This window comes from Dendropsophus ebraccatus, chromosome 2, assembly GCF_027789765.1.
Source record: "Dendropsophus ebraccatus isolate aDenEbr1 chromosome 2, aDenEbr1.pat, whole genome shotgun sequence".
NCBI classification, from domain to species: Eukaryota; Metazoa; Chordata; class Amphibia; order Anura; family Hylidae; genus Dendropsophus; species Dendropsophus ebraccatus.
In genome coordinates this window covers 209,353,726-209,376,030 of record NC_091455.1, presented here as the reverse complement: position 1 = coordinate 209,376,030, position 22,305 = coordinate 209,353,726, and the positions used below count along the sequence as shown (strand labels likewise).

Genomic DNA, 22,305 nt, shown 5'->3' with positions numbered 1-22,305 from the left:
TGCAGCCCTTGTTTAAACTGTATACATTACCTGTCCAGGTGGCAGGGCTCCTCTTCCTCTGCTTCTCCCGGGTCCCGCACGCTCCAGCTTTAGAGCAGCCTGTCTCAGCTAACAAGCCGCTCAGCAAATCACTGGCTGCGGCGGTCCCGGCCTGTTATTGGCCGAGCGGCCTGTCAACTGAGACAGGCCACTCTGAAGCTGCAGCGTGCGGGACCCGGGAGAAGCACAGAGGAAGAGGAGCCCTGCAACCTGGATAGGTATGTATTCCTCTTTGCATATTGTCAGCGTAGGCAGCGCACCGCTATTACATGTCCTGACGATTATAGATCAGAACCTATATCAACGATCAGCCGATGACAACGATCATCGGCTGATCGTTATCTTTATTACACGGAACATTAATCGGTCGGATAGGGCTGATTATCATTCCGTGTAATAGTACCCTAAGTGTAGACCAGCTATTAGTTGGTTTAAAGGGAAATTGACCGCATGAATATACGTATATTGGGCTCTGGGATATGCATATATCTCTGTTGTCAGTTTCCACATACATACCATTGGCAATGCTCTGTGATCTGGCATCTTTATTCCGGGCTGACGTTGTCACAGAGGGCTCTCCATGTTGCTACCCCGCCCCTTCCATAATGAGTGTTAACGGGGGGGGGGGGGGGGGGGTCTGAAGATACAGTGGTAGCCGGAAAGCGGGGCAGGCTTAGGCTGTGTGGTTCTGGAGCTCATAGGGTCACAGACACACCTCTCTGACACTGTTCCCGAAGACACCAACTCACGGAACATTGCCAAAGAAAAAAAAGCCAAAGGGACCCAGGTAAGTAGTCACAGGAGGCAGTACCCACTGCTGCTCCCCGCCACATTGACTCTGAGGGAAAAATACATCACTTAAGCTGGAGATGAGTTGTAATACCACACACTCCCTGAGGACAGGGGTGGCGCTGTTCTTAGAAGAAAGCAGCCATGTTTTTATTGTTGTTTTTCCCACCCCACCCGATTACAGTATAAAAAATGTAATGTAACACAATAGTATTATTACCTACATAATCTGGGACCAGGTGGTTCCGATTCTATAATGAAATTATTTACTGTATGTATGTGACGACCCGCACATAGGTTTACATAAAACTGGAAAACCTCTGTAAAATCTGCAGTATTAATATGTATAGCGCAGAAGAGGATAAAACCCATAACCATCGGCCTTCACATTTCTGCTATTTCTATTTACCGACTTGTCAAGTAGCTGAACAGACGTCTTTCTCGTCTTCCTTGTGACCTCCCTTTTGAAGCTTTTGCCTTCAACAGTGCACAATTGTTAGCGGCCCAGGTCCCTGATGACCGATCAGATGTCTAAAAATTATTCTGAATTTGTTTCACGTCTTCTAGACTGACTTATTCGGTCGAACATTCTTAACAATGTTATAGAGCAGGAAAATTCCAATTGATAATATATTCCTCTGTGTTCTGTGAGTAACTTGTTATGCTGGAGCTGCGGTTTGTACCGTAGAGCTGCTGTTCCCTATAAAACTGATCAAAGAAAAGTGCAGTCATTGTTACCTGTACAGCACAATCCTGAGGCAGGTGTTAAGCAACATTCTTCTTAGAACTGAGTAAACATGGCCATGTACAGAGGTGAAACAGGTCTGTAATACCGCCTCCTATATACAAGACTATAACTACTATAATACTGCCCTCTATATACAAGAATATAACTACTATAATACTGCTCCTATATACAAGAATATAACTACTATAATACTGCTCCTATATACAAGAATATAACTACTATAATACTGCTCCTATATACAGGAATATAACTACTATAATACTGCTCCTATATACAGGGATATAACTACTATAATACTGCTACTATATACAAGAATATAACTACTATAATACTGCTCCTATATACAGGAATATAACTACTATAATACTGCTCCTATATACAGGAATATAACTACTATAATACTGCTCCTATATACAGGAATATAACTACTATAATACTGCCCCCTATATACAAGAATATAACTACTATAATACTGCCTCCTATGTGCAAGAATATAACTACTATAATACTGCTCCTATATACAGGAATATAACTACTATAATACTGCTCCTATATACAAGAATATAACTACTATAATACTGCTCCTATGTAGTAGTCTTGTAGCCATACCATTGCTCTTCGGCCCATATGACATTGCATTTATTGCTGTTAAATATTATTTCCTAAATATTCCCCCCACCCTCCTGGCTGTAAGCAGATTATCTGTTCTGCATAAATAACCTGTTGTCAGTAATCTCAGCAGATATCTATTACAGAAGAAAACACATCGACTTGACCACTGAGACTTAATTTTTTATAGACAAAGAAAAAAAATCTGACTTGAAGTTGTCCTGACATTTCCCTGCTCAGCCTTTCCATTGATTTAATCAGGTGGTGTGAAATTCGGTCGGCTGTGCCAGTTTGGCTACATCTACGTTGGCTAGCAGTCTTTTCCTTGCAGAGCAGCTTTTCTGATAATTACAGTCACCAACAGGAATACTTTGCATCCATCAACCTGGAATAAGGAAAGCTTGAAAAAAAAAAAAAAACGTCTTCAGCAGGCTGAACAACTTGGCCGTAAAGGAACAGTGCACCGAAAAAAATTGGATTCTAATACCAAGAGGTGTCACTTTACAGCTGCTCTGTGACCCCACTCACAGTACAGACTCTGAGGTGTATAGGATTAATTTAATCCAATGTTTATATGGTCACTATTGTTTTAAAAAGTTTTTAGTCCATGTGGTTCCTAAAAAAAAATGAGTAAGTTGCTTCTTTTCTCAAAAATTACCCCAGATAAGAATCTCTCATGTCTTGACCACTAGGTGTCTCCCTTTTCTACAATATGCTGCCTGTTGTCAGGGAAAATCTGTCTCTAGTAACAGCTAGATCAGTATAAATTACAGGAAGTGGGGTCTGTCTGTCAGGACTCTATGTGAAGGAGGGAGAAAGCGACTGTAAAGTCTGAGCTACGTAGCAGCAAGAAGAACCAGTCTGTCTGCTGCAGATGATCCACGCCGTTCCTTAAAGGAGAAGTCTGGCGAAAATTTGTATTAAAGTATTGTACTGCCCCCCAAAAGTTATACAAATCACCAATATACACTTATTACGGGAAATGCACATAAAGCGCTTTTTTCCCTGCACTTACTACTGCATCAAGGCTTCACTTCCTGGATAACATGGTGATGTCACTTCCTGGATAACATGGTGATGCCACTTCCTGGATAAGATGGTGATGTCACTTCCTAGATAGCATTGTGATTTCACTTCCTGGATGACATGGTGATTTCACTTCCTGGATGACACGGTGATGTCACTTCCTAGATAACATGGTAATGTCACTTCCTGGATAACATGGTGATGTCACTTCCTGGATAACATGGTGATGTCACTTCCTGGATAACATGGTGATGTCACTTCATGGATAACATGGTGATGTCACTTCCTAGATAGCATTGTGATTTCACTTCCTGGATGACACGGTGATGCCACTTCCTGGATAACATGGGGATGTCGCTACCTGGATAACATGGTGATTAGAGATGAGCGAACGTTTGGCATTTTTATAGCTGGGGCTGCTGAAGTTGGATAAAGCTCTAAGGTTGTCTGGAAAACATGGATACAGCCAATGACTATATCCATGATTTCCACATAGCCTTAGGGCTTTATCCAACTTCAGCAGCCACCGCTAATCAAATGGCGAAAGTTCGGGTTCGGATCGACTCGAGCATGCTCCAGGTTCGCTCATCTCTAATGGTGAAGTCACTTCCTGGATAACATGGTGATGTCACATCCTGGATAACATGGTGATGTCACATCCTGGATAACATGGTGATGTCACTTCCTGGATAACATGGTGATGTCACTTCCTGGATAACATGGTGATGTCATGACCCAACTCCCAGAGCTGTGCAGGCTTTGGCTGCTGAAGAGGATGATGGCAGGGGGATGCTCAGTGTCCCTCCAGTGCCCTGAGTCCCTCTGTGTCCCCCTGCCATCATCCTCCCCAGCAGCCACAGCCCGCACAGCTCTGGGAGTCAGGTCGTGACATCACCTTGTTATCCAGGAAGTGACATCACAATGTTATCCAGGAAGTGACATTGCCATGTTATCCAGGAAGTGACATCACCATGCTATCCAGGAAGTGACATCACCATGTTATCCAGGAAGTGAAGCCTTGATGCAGTAATAAGTGCAGAGAAAAAAGCACTTTATAAGCATTTCCCGTAATAAGTGTATGTCAGTGATTTGTATAACTTTTAGGGGGCAATACAATTCTGTAATAAAAAAAATTTCCGGACCTCTCCTTTAAGGGTAAATCAAGGCTTCCCTCTGATAAAGCTCAGGGTATCTAATGCTAAGTGTCAGCATAGCTACTGCTGTATGTCCACAGGGCTGCATTACCTGCCCCCTCCCTTTTAGCTTCTCTCTGCATAGTGTAACCCTTTCCTTGTGAATGTTTCCATTTTTTTTCTGATGTCACATCACCTTGCAATCCAAGTGCATCAGTAACCCCTTCTTCCTCCAAATGCTGTCTATAGTTGTGTGTTGTGTAACTCATCCCCCAGCACGGTGCCAGACTTATCAATTTAGTGCACTTTATCCAGCACTTTTTTATGGTATAGCAGAGAGAAGCTTATGCTGCAGGAAGTCTGACACAGTGCTCTCTGCTGCCACCTCTGTCCGAGACAGGAACTGCTTTGAGCAGAAGAGGTTTTCAATGGGGATTTGCTGCTGCTATGGACAGAAGTGGCAGCAGAAAGCACTGTGTCAGGCTGGAGAGAATACACCACTTCCTGCAGGACATACAGCAGCTAAAAAGTAATGGAAGAGTTGATATTTTTTAATAGAAGTAAATTATAAATCTCTGGCACTTTCTGGCATCAGTTGATTTGAAAGAAATGTTTTTTTTTGGTGAACAACCCCCTTAAAGGGGTTATTCAGCGCTACAAAAACACGGACACTTTCTTCCAGAGACAGCACGAAAAAAAAGCTCCATACACTTCTATGCCACTGAGTTACAAAACCTGCACCCAAACTGGAAACGACTGGTGCTGTCTCTGGAAGTAAGTGGCCATGTTTTTTGTGGCGCTTGATAACGCCTTTAACCCCTTAAGGTCAAAGCCTATTTTCGTTTTTGCGCTTTTGCTTATTTCATTTTAAGTTTAAAAGTCCATAGTGCTTGCATTTTTTCACCTAGAGACGTATATCAGCGCTTATTTTTTGCGAAACCAATTGTACTTTGCAATGACAGGCATTATTTTTCCATAACATATGCTGCGAAACCGGAAAAAAATCATTTGCGCTGTCAAATTGAAAAAAAAAACGAATTTGTTTTGATTTCGGGGAGTTTTGCATTTACGCCGTTCGTCCTATGGTAAAACTGACTTGTTATGCATGTTCCTCAAGTTGTTACAATTACAACGATATATAACATGTATAACTTATATTGTATCTGATGGCCTGTAAAAAATTCAAACCATTGTTAACAAATATACGTTCCTTAAAATCGCTCCATTCCCAGGCTTATAGCGCTTTTATCCTTTGGTCTATGGGGCTGTGTGAGGTGTCAGTTTTTGCGCCATGATGTGTTCTTTCTATCGGTACCTTGATTGCGCATATACGACTTTTTGATCGTTTTTTATTACATTTTTTTCTGGATTTGATGCGACCAAAAATGCGCAATTTTGCACTTTGGAATTTTTTGGCGCTGACGCCGTTTACCGTGCGAGATCAGGAATGTGATTAATTAATAGTTCGGGCGATTACGCGCGCGGCGATACTAAATATGTTTATTTATTTATTAATTTATATTTATAAAATGGGAAAAGGGGGGTGATTTGGACTTTTATTAGGGGAGGGGATTTTTTATTAATAAAAACACTTTTTTACTTTTTTTTTTTACATGGACTAGAAGCCCCCCTGGGGGGCTTGTATATGTATAGCACTGATCTCTCATAGAGATCAATGCTGTGTATATACACAGCAAAGATCCATCAGATCGGTCATAGATTGCTATGGCCTGCTGCAGGCCATAGCAATCTACTGCCGAGCCGGGATCAGCGTCATTCCGACGCTGAGGCCCGGCACGGCCAGAAGAACGGATCTCCCCCCCCCCGCGATCGCATCGCAGGGGGGAGATCCGACCCACTAGACACCAGGGATGTTGTGCATAAAGCACTTCAATGCAGCTGTCACGTTTGACAGCTGCATTGAAGTGCTTAATTAGCCGGCGCGGCAACGGGACCCGCGCCGGCTAATAGAGGCACTGCCCGGCTGCACGTGTCAGCCGGGATCAGCGCCGTTCAGAGCGGGGTCCCGGCGGGACCCCGCTCTGAACACCCCCCGCGGCGCCATGACGTATCAGATACGTCATGGGTCGCTAAGGGGTTAAGATTGTTACCAATTGTTTACAGAATTTTTATTCTATAACAGACTAGAGTGGTAAAGTTTATGGCCCATTAAAGGGGTTAGCCAGCGCTACAAAAACATGGGCACTTTTCCCCCTCTCCAGATTGGTTCGGGTTATAAACTCAATTCCATTGAAGTAAATGGAGCTTAATTGCAAACCGCACCTGACCTGGAGGCCAGAGAGGGGGAAAAGTGGCCATGTTTTTGTAGCCCTGGATAACCCCTCTAAGGGGCCATACAATACCTTCTTTAGATGCCACTTCCAATAGGTGGCAGTAGAGATTTACCCCTCTTCCTTCCTTTTGCATTTTCTTAAAAAAAAGAAAATTGTGTGGCTTCCCCTTTAAAAACGTTGTTCTGTGCCTGGGCCGTCTATCAGTATATACATACACGCACACACACGGAAGCAGGTCTTTTGTCCCCTTACAAGATGCCTGCATGTGTGCGTGTGCCTGTAATGATAGTGGCAGGAGCAGAATTCATTTACACAGCTTGCATGACATTTTTTTTCCAGTTGGTTGAACAGATGTAGACCCACGGGGCCCTCGAGAAATGACTTTGATAGATGGCTGCTGTCTGAGAAGCTAGCATACAACAGATTAGTGCAAACCCAAAGAGAATCTCGTCTGCTTTGTAGAGAGTTTGGTCCAATAAGATAATGTTTCTAATTAACCTATAGAGCACTGACGGAGCGGGGACGCACGCCGCAAGAAGCTGCTGCACTGTGCTTTGTCAGGCAGGCGGGAGCGTCGCTCTGGGCTCCTTTCTGGGCCAAATGATGATTTTAATTTTTATTTTCTAATTTATTTTTTATTTATTAATTTTTGCCTAAATCGCGGCTCTGAAAATTTTTGCTGTCTTTGCCATCGTTCCTCGGAAACATCGTTCACATCGCAATGTTGTTTTTTTCTACAGGATCATTGTCTCCAGATGGCGGCTAATATAGTCTCCGGCACAAACAAAAAAATATTGAATTTACCTTCTGTAGTCTTAGGCTAAGAAGACATAGACAAGTGGGTAGGGCTTAGCAGGGAGGGGGTGTGACCATGCACAACCCTTTACATTTAATTGGTTGAAATTTTAGTGGCAGTTTGTACACCAGGTATGTGTAGACTTGGACAGAGTGAGCAGAGTTATGTCAGTATCAGTAGAGGATAAGACACCTGTAGGGGTATTTTAAGTTAAAAGAAGTTTTCCGCTATCCACATGTTTACTCATGGAGCATTAAGATGGCAGTACATTACTATTTTAGTGTATTGTACAGGTGATCGCTTGTAGAAGATAACCTAAAAATATAACTTAAAAAAAAAAGTCTTGAAAAATTCTAAACACTCCATATATGAAAAAAAATGATGTACAAAAATAAAGATAATTGCTACATTCAGAAATTTTCAAACCAATAAAATACTATTCTGCAAAACTACTACTGTGGCTACATAAAAAATGCGGTGAGTCCCATAACTCACTTTCATCTTAGAATATCCACCCTGCTCAGAAGCTCAGTCCCAATTACACACACATAGAAGCTCAGTTCCAGTCCCACATGCTCAGACGCTCAGAAGCTCAGTCCCAGTTCTACATGCTCAGAAGCTCAGTCCCGGTCACACATGCTTAGATGCCCAGTCCTGGTTACAGAAGCTCAGTCCCGGTCACACATGCTCAGAAGTTCAGTCCCGGTCACACATGCTCAGAAGCTCAGTCTCGGTCAAACACGCTCAGAAGCTCATTCCTGGTCAAACACGCTCAGAAGCTCAGTCTCGGTCAAACACACTCAGAAGCTCATTCCTGGTCAAACGTTTAGAAGCTCAGTCCTGGTCAAACACGCTCCTAAGCTCAGTCCTGGTTACAGAGGCTCAGTCCTGGTCAAACACGCTCAGAAGCTCAGTCCTGGTCAAACACGCTCAGAAGCTCAGTCCTGGTCAAACACGCTCAGAAGCTCAGTCCTGGTCAAACACGCTCAGAAGCTCAGTCCTGGTCAAACACGCTCAGAAGCTCAGTCCTGGTCAAACACGCTCAGAAGCTCAGTCCTGATTACAGAAGCTCAGTCCTGGTCAAACGCGCTCAGAAGCTCAGTCCTGGTTACAGAAGCTCAGTCCTGGTCAAACGCGCTCAGAAGCTCAGTCCTGATCAAACGCGCTCAGAAGCTCAGTCCCGGTCAAACACGCTCCGAAGCTCAGTCCCGGTCAAACACGCTCCGAAGCTCAGTCCCGGTCAAACACGCTCAGAAGCTCAGTCCTGGTTACTGAAGCTCAGTCCTGGTTACAGAAGCTCAGTCCTGGTCAAACACGCTCAGAAGCTCAGTCCTGGTTACAGAAGCTCAGTCCTGGTCAAACACGCTCAGAAGCTCAGTCCTGGTCAAACACGCTCCGAAGCTCAGTCCCGGTCAAACACGCTCAGAAGCTCAGTCACACACCCTCAGAAGCTCAGTCACACACCCTCAGAAGCTCAGTCCTGGTCACATGCTCAGTCCTGGTCACAGAAGCTCACTCTCTGTCACACATGCTCAGAAGCTCTGTCCTGGTCACCATAACAAGTATATCCCAGCAATATCTTCATAGGAGCAGTCTCTAACCTTCATTCATATTCTGTAACTAATAAAATGTGACATTTAGCTGTGTGTCAGTCGCTGGCGTTAACCCCATCAGTGCTTAATAGAATTTGTTAGTGTCGGGTGGTGTAAGCATCTTGTCATTTCACCATTTATTTTCCTTGTTCAGAAACTGAATCTCCCAGCAATCCTCCGGGCCCCGAAAGAGAGAAAGCCCAGCAAGAGAGAGGGGGGGGCGCAGAAGGCTCTGCCGTTGCCGGCGGTCCTCTACAGGTAATTGTTCCCCATATTTTGATTAGCATTGCAATTTCATTCTCCTCCGGAAAAGGTTGTTAATGTTTTAAATCGGAGCAGCAGGACACGTGTTTGTGGGGGCACAGGCGCGCTCTGCTAGCCCAGCGTTGGGATAATTTTTTTTCATGGCCTCGGGGCAGACGGCTGTGATTGACGCAGGTCTCAGACATTTCTCTTTTTCTTTTTTTTTCCTCCTTAAAGTTGTGGAATATGTAAGAAGAACCATGACCAGCATCTACTACTCCTGTGTGACACATGCAAACTGCACTACCACCTGGGGTGCCTGGACCCACCCCTGACGAGGATGCCGAAGAAAACCAAGAACAGCTACTGGTGAGTGGCCTGGCGCTCATCTCTGGTTATTGTGTTTGTTAACAAAAGGAACAGCGCCACACCTGTCCGTCAGGATGAGCTTCAATAACCTACTGACCACAAAGAACTGAATATTAACCCCTTTTGGGTCCTAGGGTTCCTCACATGAACAACTTCACTGACCTGGATGTCCGCAACAGGAATGCAGACATTAAAGGGGAACTCTGGTAGTGTTTTTTCATTTTTTTTTTCTCCAGTACTTTTCAGCGGCTGTATCTCCTGCAGGAAGTGGTGTGTTCTTTCCAGTTTGACAGTGCTCTCTGCTGCCACCTCTGTGCATGTCAGGAACTGTCCAGAGCAGGAGAGGTTTTCTATTGGGATTTGCTGCTGCTCTGGACAGTTCCTGACATAGACAGAGGTGGCAGCAGGGAGCACTTTGTCAGACTGGACTGAATACACCACTTCCTGCAGCACATACAGCAGCTGATAAATACTGGAAGACTAGAGGTTTTTAAATAGAAGTAGTTAACAATCCTTATAACTTTTTTTCTTTCGCTGAAGTACCCCTTGAATGGGTAGTAGTAATACAGTACCTGAACTAGAGGATTCATAGTCAGCTCCAAACGGGGTCATCTTATACTAGACCTTAGAGGCACAATATAGTGTTAGGGTATGTTCACACCTACCAAATCCGCATTGGATTTTCTGCTGCAGATCGGCTGCGGATCCTGTACGTGTAAACGCACCCTTAATGTCGTAGAACCACCAGGGAAAATCCGACTTCTCCTATTGTGACCAACCACACACATCCTATCCCTGAAGGGAACCCTGGGAGCGCTCTGATGATGTCACTGACCATATATGGTAACGGTCTATACATCATCAAGGCTCCCCCCCAGGGTTGTAGTCTCCTTGCTGTACTACTGACAGCTACCACACAGATTGTAATGCAGCTCATATACACATATATATATATATATATATATATATATATATCATGTATAATTATCCTGTATATCAGGAGGAGTGGAAGGGCAGGACCACCTATGTACGCACATAGTAGCTTGGCTCTTCAGACTGTGTTCCCCATAATAAGGTATAAGGACTAGTACACTCTCTCATGTCCCTAACTACAGCAGATCGGGAAGGATCAGCCATTTGTGTCATTTTTGTCGCCAAATTTGTCGAGGAGAAAATTTGTAGCTCTTTCTTTCTGGTTTTTTTTTTTCCCTTTTCCTTTTAAGTAAATTGTAAGAAGCATTAAGTGTCATCTGTCTGGAGGATAAAAAGGCTCCTTCCCAGTGTGAGGCCAGGTAGAGTAGGTCACTCACTCCCAATCCTTTTATTTTCCGCACACAACCTGCCTCTGCCCTGGGTTACAGCCGCGCGCTCTTTTCATCTTGCTTGTTGCGGTTGGTTAATTTTATTCTCTTTGCTTTTAATTAGTCCAAATGTTCTCGGAAAGAGGAGGGATCCGGGGAGAAGGTGCCGCCATTACACAGCCGCATTCTACAGCTACCTTATTTATTTGTAGTTATTCCTTTCTTCTTTTTTTTTTTGTGACTATGAGATTTGCATCTAACCTAAAAAAATTTGAGAAAAAAAACACAACAATAATCTCTGTGTCTGACTGTAGTGACCAGTCTGGATATTCAGCCATTGCTGGGTACCAAGGTGTATACAGTGACAGACACGGAGTCTCTCCACCACTCTCTCTCTCTCTCTCTCTCTCTCTCTCTTTCAGTTTTTCTTTCTCTTTGAGGCTTTCTCTATCAGTGTCTCTCTGTATTTTCAGTCTCTTTCCCTTTCCTTTTTAGTGTCTTTCTTTTACTTTTAGTCCTTATTTCTTGTCTTTCTTTCTCTTTCTGTATGAATCTTTTATTCTTTTGCTTTCTGTTTCTTTCCTTCTCTCACCTTCTTTCTCACTCTCATAATCTTTTATATTCTTTCTTTTTCTGTCCCTTTTTTTATCTTTCAGTGTTTCTCTTTTTCTTTCAGTCTCTTTTCTGCTCTCCATTTTTTCTTTCTTTCTCTTTTTCTCTCTCTTCTTTTTTTCTCTCACTCCCTTTCCTTCCTTCCCCTCTCTCTCTTCTTTATTTCTAGCCTTTACAGTGTGACTTAGCTAATCACATAGATTTTCTATGGGATTCAGGTCTGTATTACAGCCACTCCCAGTCTCCAGCAGCCGCTCCATATGAGGTCCCCCAGTCTCCAGCAGCCGCTCCATGTGAGGTCCCCCAGTCTCCAGCAGCCGCTCCATATGAGGTCCCCCAGTCTCCAGCAGCCGCTCCATATGAGGTCCCCCAGTCTCCAGCAGCCGCTCCATGTGAGGTCCCCCAGCCTCCAGCAGCCGCTCCATGTGAGGTCCCCCAGTCTCCAGCAGCCGCTCCATGTGAGGTCCCCCAGCCTCCAGCAGCCGCTCCATGTGATGTCCTCCAGCCTCCAGCAGCCGCTCCATGTGAGGTCCCCCAGCCTCCAGCAGCCGCTCCATGTGAGGTCCCCCAGCCTCCAGCAGCCGCTCCATGTGAGGTCCCCCAGTCTCCAGCAGCCGCTCCATGTGAGGTCCCCCAGCCTCCAGCAGCCTCTCCATGTGAGGTCCCCCAGTCTCCAGCAGCAGCTGCTCCATGTGAGGTCCCCCAGTCTCCAGCAGCCTCTCCATGTGAGGTCCCCCAGTCTCCAGAAGCCGCTCCATATGAGGTCCCCCATTCCCCAGCAGCGGCTCCATGTGAGGCCCCCCCCCCCCCCCAGTCCCCAGCAGCCGCTCCATGTGAGGTCCCCCAGTCTCCAGAAGCCGCTCCATATGAGGTCCCCCAGTCCCCAGCAGCGGCTCCATGTGAGCCCCCCCCCCCAGTCCCCAGCAGCCGCTCCGTGTGAGGTCCCCCAGTCTCCAGAAGCCGCATCATGTGAGGTCCCCCAGTCTCCAGCAGCCGCTCCATGTGAGGTCCCCCAGCCTCCAGCAGCTGCTCCATGTGAGGTCCCCCAGTCTCTAGCAGCTGCTCCATGTGAGGTCCCCCAGTCTCCAGCAGCCGCTCCATGTGAGGTCCCCCAGTCCCCAGCAGCCGCTCCATATGAGGTCCCCCAGTCTCCAGCAGCCGCTCCATGTGAGGTCCCCCAGTCTCCAGCAGCCGCTCCATGTGAGGTCCCCCAGTCTCCAGCAGCCGCTCCATGTGAGGTCCCCCAGTCTCCAGCAGCCGCTCCATGTGAGGTCCCCCAGTCTCCAGCAGCCGCTCCATGTGAGGTCCCCCAGTCTCTAGCAGCCGCTCCATGTGAGGTCCCCCAGTCTCCAGCAGCCGCTCCATGTGAGGTCCCCCAGTCTCCAGCAGCCGCTCCATGTGAGGTCCCCCAGTCTCTAGCAGCTGCTCCATGTAAGGTCCCCCAGTCTCCAGCAGCCTCTCCATGTGAGGTCTTCCAGTCTCTAGCAGCCATTTCCTAATAATGCTGTCACCTTTTTGAGCTGGAGCATTGTCCTCCATGAAGATGTCATGAGGCTTGTGTTGTTCATGCAGAAGCAATTACTATTATTATACACACCTGCCCTGTACACTGTAACACCACCACCACTACACACACCTGCCCTGTACACTGTAACACCACCACCACTACACACACCTGCCCTGTACACTGTAACACCACCACCACTACACACACCTGTCCTGTACACTGTAACACCACCACTACACACCCCTGCCCTGTACACTGTAACACCACCACCACTAAAAAACACCTGCCCTGTACACCGTAACACCACCACCACTAGACACACCTGCCCTGTACACTGTAACACCACCACCACTAGACACACCTGCCCTGTACACTGTAACACCACCACCACTAGACACACCTGCCCTGTACACTGTAACACCACCACCACTAGACACACCTGCCTTGTACACTGTAACACCACCACCACTAGACACACCTGCCCTGTACACTGTAACACCACCACCACTAGACCCAACTGCCCTGTACACTGTAACACCACCACCACTAGACACACCTGCCCTGTACACCGTAACACCACCACCACTAGACACCCCTGCCCTGTACACTGTAACCCCACCACCACTAGACACACCTGCCCTGTACACTGTAACACCACCACCACTAGACACACCTGCCCTGTACACTGTAACACCACCACCACTAGACACACCTGCTCTGTACACTGTAACCCCACCACCACCACTAGACACACCTGCCCTGTACACTGTAACCCCACCACCACTAGACACACCTGTCCTGTACACTGTAACACCACCACCACTAGACACACCTGCTCTGTACACTGTAACCCCACCACCACCACTAGACACACCTGCCCTGTACACTGTAACACCACCACCACTAGACACACCTGTCCTGTACACTGTAACACCACCACCACTAGACACACCTGCCCTGTACACTGTAACACCACCACTAGACACACCTGTCCTGTACATTGTAACACCACCACCACTAGACACACCTGTCCTGTACATTGTAACACCACCACCACTAGACACACCTGTCCTGTACATTGTAACACCACCACCACTAGACACACCTGTCCTGTACATTGTAACACCACCACCACCACTAGACACACCTGCCCTGTACGCTGTAACACCACCACCACTAGACACACCTGCCCTGTACACTGTAACACCACCACTACACACCTGCCCTGTACGCTGTAACACCACCACCACTAGACACACCTGTCCTGTACACTGTAACCCCACCACCACTACACACACCTGCCCTGTACACTGTAACCCCACCACCACTAGACACACCTGCCCTGTACACTTTAACCCCACCACCACTAGACACACCTGCCCTGTACACTGAAACACCACCACCACTAGACACACCTGTCCTGTACACTGTAACACCACCACTAGACACCCCTGCCCTGTACACTGTAACACCACCACCACTAGATGCTAGATATGGTGTATACGGCTTCTTGCGGTCAGTAACATATGAGAAGGTGATTGGTTTTTCATACTTGCCCTCAGTTGCCCGTTGCTTTCCTAACGCTGCGGAAAAACATTTCCACAAAATAAAGTTTGTGTAGAAATGTCACCCACGCCTCCTCCGCTCCAGCGCCTCCTTTATCTTTCTCCTTAATGGCAGTGTGTAAAATCTGTCCTCGCTCTAAAAATATCACAGGTCGGGCCACAGCGGCGTGACGGGAAATCTTTAGTAGTGTATATCCCAGCAGCCATACTGAGGGGTCGGTATCACCGTGCATCCGCCATGTCAGATTCTAGGGAAGCAGGGTGACGTTTTTGTACATTCTGAGATGGCGGACATTTTGGCTTCCCCAACTTTCCCAGAAAGTTTTTACTTGGCATTTCAATTTTTTTTTCCCTCCATAGAATTTTTTTTTTTATACATTTTTATTATACAATTTCTAAAACTTTCAAAAAAAAAAAAACTCTTGAAAAATGGAAGCTGCTCTGTGATTGGTTGCTATGGCAATCAGGACAGTTTTACTTCTAAACTGCTCCCAAAATCTGTCCCAGGATGTTTTATTTGTCCGTATCCACCAACCAGAGCTCAACTTTCATTACCTAAACTGCTCCGAATGTATAAAATCAAAGCTGTGATTGGTTGCTATGGTCAGTAAACGAAAAACGAAAGCTCAGCTGTGATTGGTTGGTATGGCCAACAAAGAGCTACGGGAAGATGAAATCAGTGCTGTGATTGGTTGCTATGGGCAGTAAAAGAAGCTCTGGAAAAATGAAAAGTATGTTGTGATTGGCTGATTGGTAAAAGAAAACTGAAAGCTCAGCTGCAATTGGTTGCTATGGGCAACAATAAGAGCTTCAAAAAGCTGTGTTGTAATTGGTTGCTAAGGGAGATAAAAGAAAACTGAAAGCTCAGCTGCAGTTGGTTGCTATGGGCAACAATAAGAGCTTCAAAAAGCTGTGTTGTGATTGGCTGCTATGGGAGATAAACGAAAACTGAAAGCTAAGCTGTGATTGGTTGCTATGGGCAACAATAAGAGCTTCAGAAAGCTGTGTTGTAATTGGTTGCTATGGGAGATAAAAGAAAACTGAAAGCTCAGCTGCGATTGGTTGCTATGGGCAACAATAAGAGCTTCAAAAAGCTGTGTTGTGATTGGCTGCTATGGGAGATAAAAGAAAACTGAAAGCTCAGCTGCGATTGGTTGCTATGGGCAACAATAAGAGCTTCAAAAAGCTGTGTTGTGATTGGCTGCTATGAGAGATTAAAGAAAACTGAAACTCAGCTCTGATTGGTTGCTATTAGTTATTCTTCTTCCAATTTTTTAATCAGGTAGAAGAACCCTAACCTCTAACCTCAGCCCTGCTAACTGTTTGAAGTGGCGTTGGGGAAACTTCGACCCTCCAGCTGTCACAATACTACAATTCCCATCATTCCTGGACAGCCAAAGCTTTCCTTTGAAAGCTTTCCATGAAGTTTTGTAACTCCTGGAGGGCTGCAGGTTCCCCATCCCTGGTTTATAAATTAAGCCCATGTTAATGTACCCCAAAAAAACCCAAGAAAATAAAACATTAAATAAAAAAAACAACAACATTGCCAATTTACAATGCTTTGTGCCCGTCCAGGCAGTGCTCGGAGTGTGACCAGGCTGGTAGCAGCGACATAGAAGCCGATTTCGCTATGGAAACTTTACCAAACGGAACCAAGAGATCCAGAAGACAAATCAAGGAGCCGGTTAAGTTTGTGTCGCAGGACGTTCCCCAGGACACCAAGAAGACGCCTTTACGGAGCTCAGTAAGTTCTTATAGAGCTAAAAGCAGAAGTGTCCCATCCCTCTCGGCATCCGGATGGGGACTGCTCCATTTAAATTCTTAATTTGACATTTAAAGGGGTTGTCCAGGGTTAGAAAAACATCGCTGGTTTCTTCCAAAAACAGCACCACCCTTAGGTTTTGTGCGGTATTACAGCACTCCTATGGAACTGAGCTGCAATACCGCACACAAACTGAGGACAAATGTGGCGTGGTTTCTGGAATTAAGCAGCCATGTTTTTTCTAATTGCAAGTGCTACCTCCTGTTCTCTTACATGTACATTGACAACGTGATGTCTTTTACATTACACACAAGCTTGTATCCTATGTGAATATGAAGCTGCATTCATTTTCTGCCATTTTTTTTAAGGAGAAGTATGGCGAAAATTTTATATTAAGGTATTGTATTGGCCTCCAAAAGTTATACGAATTACCAATTTACACTTATTACAGGAAATGCTCATAAAGTGCTTTTTCCCCTGCACTTACTAATGCATCAAGGCTTTACTTCCTGGATAACATGGTGATGTCACTTCCTGGATTACATGGTGATGTCACTTCCTGGATAACATGGTGATGTCACTTCCTGGATAACATGGTGATGTCACTTCCTGGATAACATGGTGATGTCACTTCCTGGATAACATGGTGATGTCACTTTCTGGATAACATGGTGATGTCACTTCCTGGATAACATGGTGATGTGATGACCCGACTCCCAGAGCTGTGCGGGCTGTGGCTGTTGGAGAGGATGATGGCAGGGGGACACTGAGGGACACAGGGCACTGGGGGGGATACTGAGCATCCCTCTGCCATCATCCTCTCCAGCAGCCACAGCCCGCACAGCTCTGGGAGTCGGGTTGTGACATCACCATGTTATCCAGGAAGTGACATCACCATGTTATCCAGGAAGTGACATCACCATGTTATCCAGGAAGTGACACCCCCATGTTATCCAGGAAGTGACATCACCATGTTATCCAGGAAGTGACATCACCATGTTATCCAGGAAGTGACACCCCCATGTTATCCAGGAAGTGACATCATCATGTTATCCAGGAAGTGACATCGCCATGTTATCCAGAAAGTGACATCCCCATGTTATCCAGGAAGTGACATCCCCATGTTATCCAGGAAGTGACATCACCATGTTATCCAGAAAGTGACATCACCGTGTTATCCAGGAAGTGACATCACCATCTTAAGGTTTTTGCGGTTTCGTTTTTCCTCCGTGTGTTTAAAAGGCCATAGCACTTGCATTTTCCCACCTAGAAACCCACATGAGCCCTTATTTTTTGCATCACTAATTGTACTTTGCAATGACAGTCTCAATATTTGCATAAAGTACACTGCAAAACCAGGGAACAATTCAAAGTGTGGTAAAACAAAAAAACGCATTTCTTTTATTTGGGGGGTATTTGTTTGTACGCCATTCGCCCTGGGGTAAAACTGACTTGCTATGCATGTTCCTTAAGTCGTTACGATTACAACAATTTACAACATGTATAACTTATATTGTATCTGATGGCCTGTAAAAATTAAAACCATTGTTAACAAATATACGTTCCTTAAAATCGCTCCATTCCCAGGCTTATAGCGCTTTTATCCTTTGGTCTATGGGGCTGTGTCAGGTGTAATTTTTTGCTCCATGATGTATTCTTTCTATCGGTACCTTGATTGCGCATATACGACTTTTTGATCGCTTTTTATTACATTTTTTTCTAGATTTGATGCGACTAAAAATGCACAATTATGCACTTTGGGATTTTTTTGCGCTGACGCCGTTTACCGTGCAAGATCAGGAATGTGATTAATTAATAGTTCGGGCGATTACGCATGCGGGGGGTGATTCTGACTTTTATTAGGGGAGGGGGCCACATGTAGCGATCCACCCCACTAGACACCAGGGAAGTGCTGCGTCCGGTAATCGGATGCAGCTGTCATCTTTGACAGCTGCATCTGATTACTGTATTAGCGGGCACGGCCCGATCGCCGTGCCCACTAATACAGTAATAAGATGCAGCTGTCAAAGATGACAGCTGCATCCGATTACTGGGCGCAGCACTTCCCTGGTGTCTAGTGGGGTTGAATCGCTACATGGCTACATGTGGCACCCGGGACCGCGGCAATTCAGAACGGGGTCGCCACGCGGCCCCGCTCTGAACACCTCTTTCGGACGCATGACGCACCGGTACGTCATGCGTCCTTAAGATGTTAAGGGAATGTCCCATCAGAAAATTACTTATTGTTTAAACAATTTTTTTAAATATTAAATATATATTTATTTAAAATTTTTGGTAACTTTTTTCTTTTTTTTTTTTTTTAATTTCCCATATTTCTTTCTATATTGTAAAATAATCCTGATATCTTGCAGCTCGCATTCTCACCACTGGGGCTGAAACTAAGCTAAGACTTCCTGTTGTGTCTGTGGTGATAAGAGGAGGCTGCTGTAAAGTGATCTGTACAGCATTGCAGCGTCATGTGACACCAGTATATAGAGGAGACAATAGCAGCCCTCTGTGGAATGACCTCTGCACAGGTCACAGAGTGGGCTCAGTAATGTCTCACATTCATCTCAAGGGGACAGAGTCTGTCTATTATCGTCTATGTCCATGAGTCTTACTGTAAAGCATGTCACTGTTAAACAGCTCAGGCAAGATTGCCACCCCCATAACAATGTAAAAAACAGTGAAATAAAAAAAATTACAGTCAGAAAATAGAAACCGTTTAGAATAAAAGAACAAGTTTTAGTATCTGACGCTAATCAGTTATAGAAAATATAGGGGCACATTTCCTTTAAAGGTTGGGGGTCACCCCTCCTGTAGGCAGAGTCCTACCAAGTCTCTTCTTCCTTTCCTCAATCACTTCTTTTTATGTGACGTGTGTGGACGTTCAATGACGTAGAAATATCCACATGACGGCCCACCCAGCGTCTTATTGCAGCGTTTCTGTAAGGTCTGGAGGACCTCTGCGCTAACACTGTGTATGTATTGGTATGACTGTCCCTTTAAGTGGAGTGAGGACCCTCTTATATTCTGCTGACTGGTATTTTATCCCATAGCACATTCATTAATCTGCTTTATATGTTTATAGAGGCGGATGAAATGGATTTTTGCTGTGTTTCTGGTGTAAAATCAATAACAATAAAACGGAATCACTAGACCGCGACATTGCCAAACATATTGCAAATTAATTACAACTAATTTCAATTTTAAGTGAAATGAATAGTCTCTGCCTTATCTGGAAATCCATATCACTAAAGAGTATGGCCAGCTGGAGCGCACAGATTCATCACATCTGCCTGCGCTGCCGAGAGGCCTTAGTCGTCGTGACGGGGGATGTTTTTTTTTATCAGCAATAGATGCATTTTGTTTTAGCTCTTAAAGGGGAAGTCTTGTATTCGAGTCTAAGCATAGTAAATGTCAGGACCAGTGATTGGCTAAGCGACTTTTGACTTCAGACAGTGCCAGGAGCAGGCCGAGGCTTGCGGAACGCCAGCGAGCGTTTACTGCTATGTAGGAGTTTATTTTTTTAGAGGGACTGCACAGACATCACTAATGATGTCCATGCAGCCCTTGCTGCCCGAATATTGGGCAGTGAATGGGCTCAGTAAATGAGCGCTGATCAAAGAAATCATTGCTCGCTTACAGAAAGTCATCAGGCAGTGCAATAGGGCCCTTAGGCTAATTAACGGATCCGTAGTTGCAGAACGAATTAGCCAATGGAAGTCCTTGAGATGCTGACTTTTTTAGACGTATTTGCGGATCCTGAAAAAATACAAATTGCGAATGCGCAACAGAGGAAAATTGACTGAAGGTGTAAATGAGGCCCTAGAAGATCCATGGAAGTTTGTGGAGCTGGCTGTGCTGTGTAGACTGGGACAGGGTCAGCAGAGTAATCTCATCCTCAGCAAGCAGGGATGATCTGTTATGCTGCTCTATTACTAGATAAGATAGGATAGTAAAGCCCCCTGCACACATCCACGTTGGGCGTTGCAGTGCACAGTCCGTGATTGCGGGTGGCCCACAGATCTCACTCTACCAGCCACCCACAATGAAGCATTTGTGAATAGGAGTAAAGTCCGTGGAGCCCAGACCGCAATCCGGACCATATAATGGCAGGTCCTATTTTTGAGGGGTCTTCTACATTGGCTCATAGACTTTAACAGGCCTTATAGTGTCTGCACTTCAGTTCATAGATGTGTGTTAGGGCGCTATTCCACGGGACGATTATCGTTCGCATAATCATTAACGATAAACGATCTCAAATGACCACTATTGCGAACGACCTGAAATCGTTCACCCATTTACATGGAACGATGATCGTTACTTATGTTCGTTCTTGCGGTTGACTTGTTGTCGCTATTGCGTTCGTCGCTACTGCAAACGACCAAACAACGTCTTATTCCATCCGAACGATTTGCAAATGAGCAACGATAAAAATAGGTCCAGGTCTTATAAAATGATCAACGATTTCTCGTTGGTTGTTTAATCGTTAACTGCTATTCAACCGAATGATTATCGCTTCGCTCCGAACGATTTAACGATATCTGAATGATAATCGTGCCGTGGAATAGGACCTGACACTATACACCTATACAGCTCTGCCGGCTGTATTCCATGAGACACTATTACCTTTTCTGTCCCGTAATTCCACTGTTTTGCAGCTGTCATAAAGCGCACATTCCCCGCTGTACAATATATACACTCACTTCACTTACATCACAGTAAGTTCCATCATGGTGTCCATTGTATTGCCAAGGATATTGCGGTATGCATGGAAATAAAGGAATTTAATACAGATACCTGGCATACCCTAATACACATTATCCCTATATTGGAGGAGTACTTCAGAGGAAATAAAATTGTCTTCAGATCAACTCCTATCAGAAAGTTTTATACAGATTTCTAAATTACTCCAGTCTTCCAGTACTTATTTACTGCTGTATGCCCTGCAGGAAGTAGTGTATTCTTTCCCGTCTGACACAGTGCTCTCTGCTGCCACCTCTGTCCATGTCAGGAACTGTCCAGAGCAGGAGAGGTTTTCTATGGGGATTTGCTTCTGCTATGGACAGAGGTGGTAGCAAAGAGAACTGTGTCAGACTGAAAAGAATACACCACTTCCTGCAGGACACACAGCAGCTGATAAGTACTGAAAGACTGGAGGTTTTTAAATTAGAAGCAAATTACAAATCTATATACCTTTCTGACATGAATTCAGCTTTAATGCATAGAAAAAAAATGCATAGAAAAAAAAGCGCTGCAGAATCTGTTGGCGCTATACAAATAAAATTAATATTATTATTATTAATGAATAATGCTATGTCTGTAGTCTGTGGCTTCTTCAGTACCCTATGCTTTTACACTGAAGCTCTGCTTCCCCTGACTGGCTCCTCTATATTAACAGGATGTCAGTGCATATGAAGAGCTGATGCCGGTTACTTTTTGAATGAGCTAAACCATAATGATAAAGTAGAATATTAGATAACTTCTGTACATGGAGAAGAATGAACTTCAGGGAGGGGGGGGGGGCTGCAGATCTGCTGTAATTGTGACCCACATAAGTTTGTTTAGTGTTTCATAAGGTATTTGCCGGCGCTCAGGAGAGATTTCATTATCTGTATTTGTGCTTACAGACGCACATTGTCAGGGACGCCAGCACATTGTTGGTTTTCAGATATTCCACCTCCCAGAAGACCCTAAGGGGAGAAAAACAGGTGCGGGAACAAAAGCTACAGACACTGTTACCCTCATTAAAACGAAGAGTTACGTATATACAGACACTGTCACCTACTAACAGATGTGTCCAGCTCCACGGTGATGGGGAGACGGCGCCTTATACTGTATCCAAATACTTATTTATATGTCTGAAAGACAATTATTAATTATGTAAAACCTTAATAAAGTTCTCCCTGTAATTTAA

At 45.1% G+C, this 22,305-nt stretch overlaps 1 protein-coding gene across 5 annotated transcripts in view; it reads left to right on the top strand.

Annotated features, from left to right (window-relative positions):
* PHF14 (PHD finger protein 14) overlaps positions 1 to 22,305 on the top strand; it is a 164,576-nt gene that overhangs the window by 39,028 nt on the left and 103,243 nt on the right. For all 5 annotated transcript variants that reach the window (XM_069959354.1, XM_069959357.1, XM_069959355.1 and 2 more), the window contains 3 exons: positions 9,181 to 9,284; positions 9,507 to 9,638; positions 16,199 to 16,367. In XM_069959354.1, coding sequence (XP_069815455.1) covers positions 9,181 to 9,284; positions 9,507 to 9,638; positions 16,199 to 16,367 — 405 coding nt within the window. The remainder of the gene's footprint in view (positions 1 to 9,180; positions 9,285 to 9,506; positions 9,639 to 16,198; positions 16,368 to 22,305) is intronic.